At 44.6% G+C, this 14,377-nt stretch overlaps 1 protein-coding gene across 2 annotated transcripts in view; it reads right to left on the bottom strand.

Moving 5' to 3' along the window:
- The window catches only part of NPEPPS (aminopeptidase puromycin sensitive), a 113,156-nt gene that overhangs the window by 14,728 nt on the left and 84,051 nt on the right, over window positions 1-14,377 (bottom strand). For both annotated transcript variants that reach the window (XM_002719328.6, XM_089318085.1), the window contains 3 exons: window positions 10,247-10,386; window positions 5,805-5,939; window positions 4,404-4,623 (listed from right to left, as the gene is read on the bottom strand). In XM_002719328.6, the coding sequence (XP_002719374.2) occupies window positions 4,404-4,623; window positions 5,805-5,939; window positions 10,247-10,386 (495 nt within the window). The remainder of the gene's footprint in view (window positions 1-4,403; window positions 4,624-5,804; window positions 5,940-10,246; window positions 10,387-14,377) is intronic.

Here is a 14,377-nt window from a genome sequence, read left to right as displayed (position 1 = left end):
AAACAGACTAGACCAACAAATCATTTTCTGACTTCATGTATAGTCATAAATGCCAAATATCATAATTTACTAAATCTTTTCTGTTAATACTGTTAAGGATTATGTGATGACAACAGGCTTAGATCATAGAGTTTTGGCCCAAGGTTCACAGAAACACCACATTTTGGAACTAGTATGTTCTGTGTACAATAAATTGAAATCTTCTATTTTTAAAATAAAAATCTGATGAATGGATTCCTCCAAAGACATGCAAATAGCCAGTTAACTTTTAAGGAGACGTTCAATATCATTAGTCGTTAGGGAGATGAAAAGCAAAACCACAATGATATGACTTCACACCCACTGGAATGACTATAATTAAAAGGACAGATGTAACCAAGTGTTGGCAAGGATGTGGATCTGCTCATAGGAATGTAAAATGGTGCAGCCATTTTTTTTTTAATTTTTATTTTTTTGACAGGCAGAGTGGATAGTGAGAGAGAGAGAGAGAGAGAGAGAGACAGAGAGAAAGGTCTTCCTTTTGCTGTTGGTTCACCCTCCAATGGCCGCCGCAGCTGGCATGCTGCGGCTGGCGCACCGCGCTGATCCGAAGCCAGGAGCCAGGTGCTTCTCCTGGTCTCCCATGCGGGTGCAGGGCCCAAGCACTTGGGCCATCCTCCACTGCCTTCCCGGGCCACAGCAGAGAGCTGGCCTGGAAGAGGAGCAACCAGGACAGACTCTGGCGCCCCGACTGGGACTAGAACCCGGTGTGCTGGCGCCGCTAGGTGGAGGATTAGCCTATTGAGCCGCGGCGCCAGCTAGTGCAGCCATTTAGAAAACAGCCTGGTAGTTCCTCAAAAGGTCAAACATAGAAATTCCACTCTTAGGTAGATACCCACGAGAAAGTAAAGCACATGCCTACACAAAAACTTGTACATCAATATTCATAGCAGAATTCCTAATAGTGAAAAAGTGGAACAATTCAATCGTTTGTCAGCTGGTGAGTAAACAAAACACGCTACAGCCGCACAATGGAGGGCTGTTGTACCCTAAGAAGGAAGGAAGAACTGCTATCCATTACAATACGGATGAACCCTGAGGACGTGCTAAGTAAAAGATGCCAGGCACAAAAGGCCGTGCATTGCCTGATTCCACTGATTTCAAACATCCAGAACAAGCAAACCCGTGCTGTGGAGAGATCAATGGCTGCCAGGGAATGGCAACTGTTAATCAATACTGGGGTGAAATTTTGGGGTGAAGAAATAGTTCTGGAATTAGAGAGTGGTGATGCCTGCACACCTTGTGAACATACTAAAAACACTGAACTATACACTTTTTTTTAAAAGGATGAATTTTATGGTATGTGAATTTTCTTAAAAAAATTAGCAGACAAATCTGACAACAGTACAAAGGACAAATAAAATGTAGTATATTCGGCCGGCGCCGTGGCTCACGAGGCTAATCCTCCGCCTTGCAGCGCCGGCACACCGGGTTCTAGTCCCGGTCGGGGTGCCGGATTCTGTCCCGGTTGCCCCTCTTCCAGGCCAGGTCTCTGCTATGGCCCAGGAGGGCAGTGGAGGATGGCCCAAGTACTTAGGCCCTGCACCCGCATGGGAGACCAGGAGAAGCACCTGGCTCCTGCCTTCGGATCAGCGCGGTGCACCGGCCGTAGCGTGCCGGCCACAGCGGCCATTGGAGGGTGAACCAATGGCAAAGGAAGACCTTTCTCTCTGTCTCTCTCTCTCACTGTCCACTCTGCCTGTCCAAAAAAAAAAAAAAAAAAAAAAAAAAAAAAAAGTAGTATATTCATGTAATGAAATGAAACAGCAATCATATGCCTGGGAAAGCAGCAGAGGATGGCCTGAGTGCTTGGGCCCCTGCCACACTCGTGGGAGACCAGGATGGAGGTTCAGGCTCCTGGCTTCAGCTTGGCCCAGTCCTGGCCATTGCAGTCATTTGGGGAGTGAACCAACAGATGAAGATCTTTTTCTCTCTCCTTCTCTCTTTGTTAACTCCGCCTTTCAAATAAATAAATATTGGAAAGAAAAAGAAAAAAGAAATACAAAACAGCAATAAAAAGGAATCCACAACCTATATGTATCTTAACATCATGTCTAGTGAGAGAAGCCAAGTAAGAACAGAATACACAGTATATTTTATTTATATAAAGTAGAAGAATGCTATAAAATCTCCCAACTTAAAAAAACAGCCGTTTTTCACCCCAGGCCTCTCAAGTCTACCTTCTTTTTTGGGATCACCTTTTCAGCAAACCTCCTTTAAAAAGTTGTTTAAATACATTGTCGCCATTTCCTCTCCTTTCACATTCTGAAGAACTTGTTCCCCATCACTCCCTAAAACTTGTTAACTTCAATAACCAGTTCTCCTTCATCATTTTGCTTGACTTACAGCATTATCTGACACAGTTGTTCACTCTCCTTTAAAAATACTGTTTCTTTCTTTCTTTTTAAACATTTTATTTATTTGAGAGGCAGAGCTACAGACAAAGAGAGGCAGACACAGAGACAAGGGTCGGCTGGTTCACTCCCCAAATGGCCACAATGGCTGGAGCTAAGTCGATCTGAAGCCGGAGTCAGGAGGTTCCTCTGGGTCTCCCACCCGGGTGCAGGGGCCCAAGTTCTCAGGCCATCTTCCACTGCTTTCCCAGGATATAGCAAATAGCTGGATTGGAAGAGGAGCAGCTGGGACAGGAACCGGCGCCCATATGGGATGCCTGTGCTGCAGGTAGAGGCTCAGTCTATTAAGCCACAGCGCCAGCCCCTGTTTCTTTCTTTTTAATTTTCATTTATTTATTTGAGAGATAGAGAAAGAAAAAGATAAGCAGAAAAAACTCTTGTCCACCGTTTCACTCCCTAGATGCCTGCAACAGGTGGGCCAGGTGGGCCAAAGCCAAAAGAGCTCAATCCAGGTCTCTCACGTGGGCAGCAGGAACCCAAGTACTTGAGCCCTTGCTGCCGTCTCCCAAGGTCTATACAGGTGGGAAGCTGGAGTCAGGTACTGAACACAGGTATTCACTCTGGTGTGAGACTCAGGTATCTTTCAACTGGTGATTTAAATATTAGGCTAAATGTCTACCCCCAAAATACTGTTTCTTTAAGTTCTGGGACACCCCCCACCCCGGCTCAATCCTACCTCACTGCCCAGAATCCTCCACCCAACTTCTAAATTCCAGATTTCCTAGGACTGAGTCCTTTTTCCCACCAGTCCTTAGGTGATCTCATCCAGTTTCATGGCTGGATATACTGTCTATACACTAATGACTCCCAAATGTACTTAGCCAGTCTGGCCCTCCAGGCATGAGGACTCTCCACCTGGATGTCTATCTAAAGGACCTAGATTCATTCTCATTCTCTCGCTCTCTCCACACACACACACACACACACACACACACACCACAGTGTATATATACATAGCATATATACTATATATACATAGTTTTATATATATATATATATAAAATGTACACAGTGGGTGGACCTTTAGGGACGCATCTGCTTCCCATGCCCCTTCTTTCACTGACTTCGTTCCGGCCTTCTGTCATCCTGGAACTCTCCAAGCATGCTTCTGCCCCAGGTCTTCCACACTCCTGACAGGACCAGTTTTCTCCTAGCTGTCTTCCTCACAGTTCCCTCCCTCAGCTCTCTGCTGAATCTCAAATATCCCTTACTAGTGACTGTTGCCCAACTTTATTTTCCTTCATGATACTTGCTACCTCCCAGAACATCATGTATTTATTTGCTGCATCTCCCACAGAGCGCAAGCCACACAGGGCATTGTTTTGTTAGTTGCTGCATCCTCAGCTCCTAGAAGTGTCTGGCATTTACTAATGGCATAAATACTTCCTGAATCACTGAAGGAAAGACACGTAATTCTAGGTATTACTACTATTGTTCTCATTTCAAAAGACTCCCAAATCAGGACTACAAGCAGAAGGAAATACCACCGTTAGTGATTAGTAGATGGTGGAAAATAATTATATTCAAAGCCTTCAAATCATCATTCCCAACATTTAAATGACAGTAAAAACAGTAAATATATGATTATAGAAATAATCAGGGACAAGTCAAATAACATACTTCATTCAGAGAGCTGGCCCCATGACTCTTAGTACCTTCAAAAGTGGTACACAAGGTGTTATTTATGGTAATACATAATATAATCCAAAATTCCCATGAGCCTTTTCTAACCTAAATGGGCCTTTTGAACTCTGTCAAAGGCTTCTGTTTCCATCACTGTGCACAAGTCCCATTTAGCAACAAATACACACAGGCGCTGGGCTGCGTGCTGATGATCCACCAGCTTCACCAGCAGTCTTGTCTTCATTTCTGGCTAGCTGAATATATAGTAACATCCAGTAGATACTAAAATTTCTGACGGATTCTTTCCCCATTCAGCACTTCCATTACCTTCTCCAGGTTTGGGGTCCCAGCCCAGTCTCTCCCCTATAGGTGAAAAGACATCTTTCACAAACTCCTGGATTTCCTCATAGAAGTCTGTGTGGGACAAGAGAGTTGAGAGAATCCCCAGGTTACAGCTCAGGTCGCTCCATACAGTATAATTGGGCTCATTCACAAAAGCCTCCATGACTTTTAGAACCTCTACAGTGCTAATGATTCCAGCTCGAGCCTGGGATAGGAAAAAACATAAATTAACCTCGTCTTCAAACAACACAAAACAAAAAAACATGTATTTTGGCACTGTCTTATTGTTAATGATCTTTTTTAAGGAAATAAGACTATGTAAACTCAGAAGAATACTGTGGAATAAAAAGGCTATTCTGAAAATATTTCATATTCAGTTTCTTGCTCTTTATAAAAGAACTACTTAGAAACAATTACATTAAAATCCCCTAATTTGGAAACATCAACAAACCAGTTTAACTTCCTATTTCTACTCCGTTTCAGGGGCCTTGGCTTTGTTTTTGTGTTGAAAATTTTCATACTTTCAGAAAAGTTGCAAAAATAGTCAGGGCTTTGATTTTTGACAGAGGCTCTTTCAAAACTGGACCTGCAAACTGTGTCAACTTAAGCCTCTGCTTTACTCATTTCTGAAAGAACAGAAACTGAAGGCACTACAGACTCCGATCCTTTCAGAACTAACAGTTAGGAAAGGAACTTGGTACAGCAGCCAACTGCACAAACAGCCTGCTCTCCTGGGAGCTCTCAGCAATGAGACCAGCAGATGGGAGGCTTTGCGCATCAGTGCTAATCTGTGTTTCTACAAAGGCACAACCCAAAACCAGCGACTACAGAGAGAAGGGAAAATTTCAAGTCCAATTTAAATGAACACTAGAAAGAGTGACCATTTTATCATAGTTAAATACATCCGTAAGTTACTTATGTTGGCATCATAAAGGTAATACTACTAATTGCAACTTTAAATCCTCACAGGAACAAAGCCAAATATAATTGTAAAACTAATGGGATATAATCTGTATAAAATGTTAAAAAGAAAAAATTCTAGCTTTCCCAGAGAAGTACAATCATTACTTTAGAAAAACATAAAATCACTCTGAATGAATTATTAAAAAAATACTCAGTATGGAAATTTCTTCAAGGCTCACACTGATTGCTGTTTACATTACAAAGCACAATTTAAATAAAGATGGTTGCAAAAACCATTTTAGGAATAGTGAAATTTGCTTCTGATAGATTATATAATTTAAATCTGTCATGTTAAATTAATAATCAGTCTTTTGCTCTAGTCCCAAAAGTGTGTAACCTTCAAGAAGAACCATATTCTTACTATGTTTCAGACACTCCAGAAAAAATAGAATCCATCATATTACATAAATGAGAGATGCTCACCAAGGAGAAGAGGTCATTCTGTAATCCAAGCCGATCTACAGGGGGCAGAGAAAGGTCACGAATGCCTGGTAATAAACTTTCCAGCATAGCAGAGCTGTACTGTGTCCGATAAAACCCAACTGTTCCCAGGTTTAACTGAAAAGATATGCAATAGGTACCATTAACAGTTCCATTAATTTTGTTTGTTTGTTTGTTTGTTTTGGACAGTTAGAGTTAGACAGTGAGACAGAGAGAAAGATCTTCCTTTTTCCGTTGGTTCACCCCCCAAGTGGCTGCCATGGCTGGCGTACTGCTCTGATCCGAAGCCAGGAGCCAGGTGCTTCTCCTGGTCTCCTATGTAGGTGCAGGGTCCAAGGACTTGGGCCATCCTCCACTGTACTCCTGGGCCACAGTAGAGAGCTAGACTGGAAGAGGAGCAACCAGGACAGAACCAGTGCCCCAACCGGGACTAGAACCCGGGGTGCGGGCGCCACAGGCAGAGGATTAGCCTAGTGAGCCGCGGCACAGGCCATCTCCACAAAATTCTTTAAAATGTAGGAACTGAAAATTGTTATTCTGCTAAGGCTTTGGGCTCAATAGATCAGTGTTTGTAAGGATTTGGTCTTTCTCAAAGATTCCACTGTCCGAGTGTTTTTATATGTAGTAAACACTTTCTGTAAACCTGAAACTGACCATTGGGATTAGAAATAGAAATGTATGTACATTAGTTTTCCTCTCCTTGACATTTTCTCTCTGCTCTCCCTCACTTTGACCCCCCCATTTCAAATTTCTGTGTCTGTTTTCTTTTGCCTCTGTTCATTTTTGCAAACTGATTCTTTATGTGTTGTTTCTTTTTGACCCCTGTCAGTTAGCATATGTGGACTTTGTTGTTTCCCACTCATATGTATGCCTATCCAAAACCTTTTACACATAGAAAAGGGTTGATTTAAAAACAAGGCCAGCGCCATGGCTCACTAGGCTAATCCTCTGCCTGCGGTGCCAGCACCCCAGGTTCTAGTCCCGGCTGGGGCGCTGGTTCTGTCCCAGTTGCTCCTCTTCCAGTCCAGCTCTCTGCTGTGGCCCGGGAAGGCAGTGGAGGATGGCCCAAGTGCTTGGGCCCTGCACCTGCATGGGAGACCAGGAGGAAGCACCTGGCTCCTGGCTTCAGATTGGCTCCAGCCATAGCAGCCATTTGGGGGGTGAACCAACAGAAGACCTTTCTCTCTGTCTCTGCCTGTCAAAAAAAAAAAAAAAAAAAAAAAAAGAATTATGTGGCGCCAAAAGGCAATATCACATATTTGGACAATTATTTTCTATAGGTCATTTACCAACAGCCAAAAATCTTTCTTGAAAATATTTATATACACAGTAGTTTAATGGTAAAATAATTATATATACATACTTTACTCTTTGTATATTTTAAAGGCAAGTGTATATTTATTTACTTACTTATTTATTTATTTAAATTTATTTGACAGATAGAGTTAGACAGTGAGAGATAGACAGAGACAAAGGTCTTCCTTCCGTTGGTTCACCCCCCAAATGGCTGCTACAGCCAGAGCCGATCCAAGCCGATCCGAAGCCAGGAGCCAGGTGCTTCCTCCTGGTCTCCCACGAGAGTGCAGGGGCCCAAACACTTGGGCCATCCTCCACTGCCTTCCCGGGCCACAGCAGAGAGCTGGACTGGAAGATGAGCGACTGGGACTAGAACCCGGCGCCCATATGGGTTGCCGGCACCACAGGTGGAGGATTAACCAAGTGAGCTGTGGCGCCGGCCCCTGTTTACAGTATGTATTTTTAAATAATTACTTACTTATTTGAAAGGTGGATCCACAGAGAGAGAGGAAGGAGGGAAGAGATAGAGACCTTCCATTTGCTTTTTCAGTTCCCAAATGGCCACAATAGTCAGGTATGGGCCAGGCAGATACCAAGAGTCAGAAACCCCTACCTGGGGCTGGTGCTGTGGCATAGTGGGCTAGGCCTCTACCTGTGGTGTCAGAATCCCATGTGGGTGCCAGTTCAAGTCCTGGCTGCTTCTCTTCCAATCCGGTTCTCTGCTGTGTGGCCTGGGAAAGCAGTGGAGGTTGGCCCAAGTGCTTGGACCCCTGCATCCACATGGGAGACCCAGAAGAAGCTCCTGGCTCCTGGCTTCGGATCAGCTCAGCTCTGGCCATTGCAGCTATCTTTGCAGCCATCTGGGGAGTGAACCAGCAGATGGAAGACCTTTCTCTCTTGTCTCTCCCTCTTTCTGTCTGTAACTCTACCTCTCAAATAAATAAAATCTTAAAAAAAAAAAGAAGAAAAAGAGAGAGAGAAAAAGAGAGAAAGGAAGGAGAGAGAGAGAGAGAGAGAGAGGAAAAAGAGGGAGGGAGGGAGGGAGGGAGGGAAACTCCATGCTGGTCTCCCACAAGAGTGGCAGGGGCTCGAGTACGTGGGTTATCCTCTGTTGCCTTCCCAGCCATATTATCAGGCAGCTGGATCAGAAGTAGAGCAGCCATGACCTGAACCAGCACTGGTATATAATGCTAGTGTTGTAGGCAGTGGTTTAACCCCACTGTACCACAACACTGGCCCCTATTAACATCCTTTAAATTATCTCACAAGTAAAAAAAAAAAATATTTATTTGAAAGGCAGAAACAAAGAGATTGATCTTCCATCCATTGGTTCACTCTCCAAATGGCCACAACAGTGAGAGCTGAGCCAGGATGAAGCCAGAAGCCAGGAACTCCATCAGGAGGGTCTCCCTCCTGGGTGGCAGGGGCCCAAGTATTAGCAGATGCATTAGCAGGGAGTTGAATCTATCCCACAATTTAATGCAATTATTTTATTGATTTCCTTTATCTTTTACTGTAGGAATAACCTTTTTTTTTTTCCTTTACCTAATTAAAATCATAGGGGCCAGTGTTGTGGTGTAGCAGGTAAAGCCTCTGCCTACGACTCCAGCATCCCACATGGACGCTGGTTTGAGACACAGCTGCTCTACTTCCAATCCAGCTCCCTGCTAATGCACCTGCAAAGGCAGTGGAAGATGGCCCAGGTGATCAGGATCCTGCACCCATGTGGGAGATCCAGAGGAAGCTCCAGCTCCTGGCTTTGGCCTGGCCCAGTCCTGGTCATTGTGGCCATTTAGGAAGTGAATCAGCAGATGGAAGCTCTCTCTGCAAATCTTTCAAATGAATAAAAAAAAAAAAAAAAAAATCAGCATATATACCTTTTGCCCATTTGTAAGAAATGTTTCTTACTGCTGCATACTTTCAGATTATAATTTCATATATAATAAAACAGTAATAAATAGTCTAAGTATATTTTAAAATATATTTTACAAATAAAAACAGAAAAATAGCTCTTTTCTGAAAAGTGCAAAAGTCTGAAATGCTGTATAATTTTCACCCCTGGAGAAGAGTCTATAAGAGTTAACAACTTTTTTTTTTTTTTTTTTTTTTGAAAGACAGAGTTAGAGAGAGGTCTTCCATCCGCTGGTTCACTCCCCAGATAGCCACAACAGTCGGAGCTGCACCGATCTGAAGCCAGGAGCCAGAAGCTTCTTTCAGGTCTCCCACACGGGTGCAGGGGCCCAAGGACTTGGGCCATTTTCTACTGCTTTCCCAGGCCATAGCAGAGAGCTGGATCGGAAGTGGAACAGCCTGGACATGAACCGGCGCTCATACAGGATGCTAGCACTGCAGGCTGGGGCTTTAACCCACTGTGCCACAGTGCTGGCGCCTGTAAGAGCTAATTTCATTATGAAGGTGCAGAAGATAGAATAATGAAAAATCACACTTACCCACAGGTATTTTTGCTAAAGGAATGTCACATTTCAGTAACACAAACTGATCATTATGTTTGTCTGATCTCATTTGATTACAGTTGTGCACATATGATGACAACACATCACTGAAGTTAACATGTCATTACAAGACAGGGCAGTTTGAAGTTGAGAGACTACAAATGTTCTGGTTAATGTGATTTTATACACAGCCTTCCATTTGCTTTTCCTCCTTAGTCCTATCCCTTTTTGTCTACCTAGCTACCTCTCCCTTACCTACAAGGGCAAATGGCTAGACAAAACAATTTGAATAAAGAAAGTGACAGTAACAATCATCTTTTTAAAAACAGCTACGCTGGGGCCAGGGCTGTGGTGTAGTGGGTAAAACCACTGCCTGCAGTGCTGGCATCCATATGGGCGCCGGTTCGATTCCTGGCTGCTGCACTTTCAATCCAGCTCTCTGCTATGTCCTGGGAAAGTAGTAGAAAATGACCCAAGTCCTTGGGCCCCTGTACCCAGATGGGAGACCAGAAGAAGCTCCTGGGTCTTGGCTTTGGATTAGCCCAGCACTAGCTATTGTGGACATTTGGGGAGTGAACCAGTGGAATGGAAGATTTCTCTCTCTCTGCCTCTCTAATAAATAAATAAATAAATAAATCTTTAAAAGCAAAACAGCTATGCCATCTCTGGACTTACCTTCACCCACTGGTCGGGTTTGACATTTTGCAAAACCACATTCATCTCTGGCTTGTCCATTAGAATTTTCAGTTTGGCCTGGTTGGGGTCTTCACTAGTAGATATTGTGATAGGAACCATCCACTGGGGACAATCTTCTCCTAAGCAACAGAACACACATAAAACTTGACAAATAATTTTGCACAGGGAGAAACAGATGGTAAAGTGGAGAGAGACAGGACTAGCACTGTGGAACAGAAGGTAAAGCCGCCACCTGCAATGCCAGGACCCCATAGGGGTGCTGGTTTGTCTCGGCTGCTCCACTTCCAAATCAGCTCTCTGCTAATGTGCCTGGGAAAGCAGTAGAAGATAATCCAAGTCCTTAGACCCCCTGCACCCCATGTGGGAGACCCAGAAAGAAGCTCCTGGCTTCAGATCGGTCTAGCTCCAGCCGTTGCAGTCATTTGAGGGAATGAACCAGTGGATGGAAGATTCTCTCTCTCTCTCTGTAACTCTACCTTTCAAATAAATCAATTTTTAAAAGAGAGAGAGAGGAGCCAGCACTGTGGCATAAAGGGTAAAGGTGCCACCTGCAGTGCTGCCATCCCATATGGGCGCGGTTCGTGTCCCAGCTGCTCCACTTCTGATCCAGCTCTCTGCTGAGGCCTGGGAAAGCAGTAAGAAGACGGTTGAAGTCCTTGGGCCCCTGCACCCTCGTGGGAGACCTGGAAGAAGCTCCTGGCTCCTAGCTTTGGATCAGCCCAGCTCTGGCCATTGTGGTCAACTGGGGAGTGAACCAGCGGATGGCTGACCTCTCTCTCCCTGCCTCTCCTTCTCTGTTTAACTCTTTAAATAAATAAATAAATCTTTATTTAAAAAAAAAAAAAAAGGGAGAGAGAGACAGAGAGAGAGAGAGAGAGGCCTGGTGTCCTAATCAGAGGCTTGAGTCTTAACTCTTGAGTCAACAGCTCATTCTTAGTACATGAACTCTTCCTCTAGGTAATATGAATATTAGTGCTAACAAGAGACAATTTCCTAACAAAATTTCAATAGCATATAAAAAAAGAGAACAGTTAACTCACTTAAAGAATCACTAATGCAATGATTTTTTTTTAAAGATTTAGTTTATTTATTTGAAAGAGTTACAGAGAGAGGTAGAGACAGAGAGAGAGGTCTTCCATCCACTAGTTCACTCCCCAGCTGGCTGTAACGGCCAGGAGCTGCACCGATCCACAGTCAGGAGCCAGAAGCCAGGAGCTTCTTCCGGGTCTCCCACATGGGTGCAGGGGTCCAAGGACTTGGGCCATCCTCTACTGGGCTATCCCAGGCCATAGCAGAGAGCTGGATCAGAAGAAGAGCAGCAAGGACTAGAACAGGCGCCCAAATGGGATGCCGGCACTTCAGGCCAGGGCATTAACCCGCTGAGTCACAGCACCGGCCCCTAATGTATTGATTTTAACTTGTTTTCCTTTTATAGACCAATAGGGATACCAATGATTTTACGGTTCAAATAAATTTTGAGGAGAAAGGGCTCATGTAGCATTTCTTTCTTTTTTTTTTTTTTTTCAAAAAAAGATTTATTTATTTATTGGAAAGCCAAAGTTACAGAGAGGCAGAGGTAGAAAGAGAGAGATTTCCATCTGCTGGTTTACTACCGATTCGAAGGCAGGAACCAGGAGTGTCTTCTACGTCTCCCGCGCGTGCGCAGGAGCTCAAGCACTTGGGCCATCCTCTACTGCTTTCCCAGGCCATAGCAGAGACCCAGATTGGAAGTGGGGCAGCCAGGTCTCGAATCAGTACTCATGGGATGCTGGCCCTGCAGGCGGCACCTTTACCCACTACAACACAGTGCTGGCCCCCACACAGCATTTCAAAACAAATTCTTAGGTGAAATTCAAAATAGGTATACATACTACTGAGACACTGAAGGGCTGATTCTTTAATTTAAAAAAGTATTTATTTATTTGAGAGACAAAGAGACTGAGACATAGAGAGAGAAAGAGAAAGAGAGAGAGAGAAACATGAGAGCTCCTATCCACTGGTTCATTCCCTAAATGCTGACATGGCTGGGACCAAAGCCAAGAGCTGATAACTCAATCCAGGTCTGGTGGCAAGGACTCATTTACTTGAGGTATTACTGTCTGCATTTGTGGCGAGCTAGAATAAGGAGCTAGAATTTATTGAACCCAGGGACTCAGATGTGGGATGCAGGGATTTTAATCCCTAAGCCAAATGCCAGCCCCTGAAGAGCTGGTTTTTATTGCTATGACAGGACACTGTTGGAACTGCTGTGTTCATCACTGACGAATCCTATCTAGAAGCCAAAGCTGGGACAAACATTTGGCACAACAGTCAAGATGATGCTTGTGATGTCTGCACCCCCCACCAGAGGCTCTACTTCCCACTCCAGTTTCCAACTAACACACACTGTGGACACAGCCAGGGATGGCTAACGTAGCTGGGTCCCTGCCACTGACACTGGAAGACTCCTGGCTTCAGGCTGGCCCAGCCACAGCTGCTGTGGGCACCTGGAATGTGAACCAGCAGATAGATCCTCCTATTGTCTGTCTCTCTGCCTTTCAAATAAAAGGAAAAAAGATAAATAAAAATTAAACAAATAAAGCCCAAAGCTTTTGTTAGGCAAAAACACTATTTTAGATATCAGACAGTAAAACAGAGTTTACATTAAAATACTAAACAGGGGGGCCCGGTGCTGTGGTGCAGCGGATTAAAGCCCTGGACTGAAGTGCCAGCATCCCATATGGACGCCAGTTTGGGTCCTGGCTGCTCCTCTTCCGATCTAGCTCTCTGCTATGGCCTGGGAAAGCAGTAGAAGATGGCCCAAGTCCTTGGGTCCCTGCACCCACATGGGAAACTCGGAAGAAGCGCCTGGCTCCTGCCTTTGGATCAGCACAGCTCCAGGCATTGCAGCCAACTGGGGAGTGAACCAGCAGATGGAAGACCTCTCTGTCTCTATATCTCTCTGTAACTCTTTCAAATAAATAAAATAAATCTTAAAAAACAAACAAACAAAAAAAAACAAAAAAAAAACCTGTGGATTGATGTAAAAAAATTGAAAAAAATAAAATACTAAACAATCGGATGTCCTTGTGCAGTCCATTAATGGAGCTATTTAAATAAGTTACATAGTTTTATGCTATCAGGCTAAACCATCAATTAGCAATGTCTCCCTGAACCTGGGATATTATAGGTTTTAATATTACCTGTATTAGTCACAAAGCTTTAGAAAAACCTACAGGCCGGTGCTGCGGCTCAATAGGCTGATCCTCCGCCTGCGGCGCCGGCACCCTGGGTTCTAGTCCCAGTTAGGGCGCTGGATTCTGTCCCGGTTGCTCCTCTTCCAGTCTAGCTCTCTGCTGTGGCCAAGGAGTACAGCAGAGGATGGCCCAAGTCCTTGGGCCCTGCACCTGCATGGGAGACCAGGAGAAGCACCTGGCTCCTGGCTTCAGATCAGCGCAGTGTGCCGGCCGCAGCAGCCATTGGGGGGTGAACCAACAGAAAAGGAAGACCTTTCTCTCTGTCTCTCTCTCTCTCACTGTCCACTCTGCCTGTTGAAAAGAGAAGAGAAGAGAAGAGAAGAGAAGAGAAGAGAAGAGAAGAGAAGAGAAGAGAAGAGAAGAGAAGAGAAGAGAAGAGAAGAGAAGAGAAGAGAAGAGCCTAAAATGTAGATTATACAGTTATGGGGCTAAAAATAGCAACCATGACACTTGGATTTTTTTTAATTTTCATTTTATTTGAAAGACAGAAAAGAGGCCGGCGCCGCGGCTCACTAGGCTAATCCTCCACCTTGCGGCGCTGGCACACCGGGTTCTAGTCCCGGTCGGGGCGCCGGATTCTGTCCCGGTTGCCCCTCTTCCAGGCCAGCTCTCTGCTGTGGCCAGGGAGTGCAGTGGAGGATGGCCCAAGTGCTTGGGCCCTGCACCCGCATGGGAGACCAGGAGAAGCACCTGGCTCCTGCCATCGGATCAGCGCGGTGCACTGTCCGCAGCGCACCGGCCCTGGCGGCCATTGGAGGGTGAAGCAACGGCAAAGGAAGACCTTTCTCTCTGTCTCTCTCTCTCTCACTGTCCACTCTGCCTGTCAAAAAAAAAAAAAAAAAAAAAAAAAAAAAAAAAAAAAAAAAGAAAGAAA

The sequence above is a fragment of the Oryctolagus cuniculus genome, chromosome 17 (genome assembly GCF_051225735.1).
Source record: "Oryctolagus cuniculus isolate XC-2025 breed Fujian yellow rabbit chromosome 17, ASM5122573v1, whole genome shotgun sequence".
NCBI classification, from domain to species: domain Eukaryota; kingdom Metazoa; phylum Chordata; class Mammalia; order Lagomorpha; family Leporidae; genus Oryctolagus; species Oryctolagus cuniculus.
The sequence above is the reverse complement of the archived record's forward strand: the minus strand, read 5'-3'. Positions and strand labels throughout refer to the sequence as shown.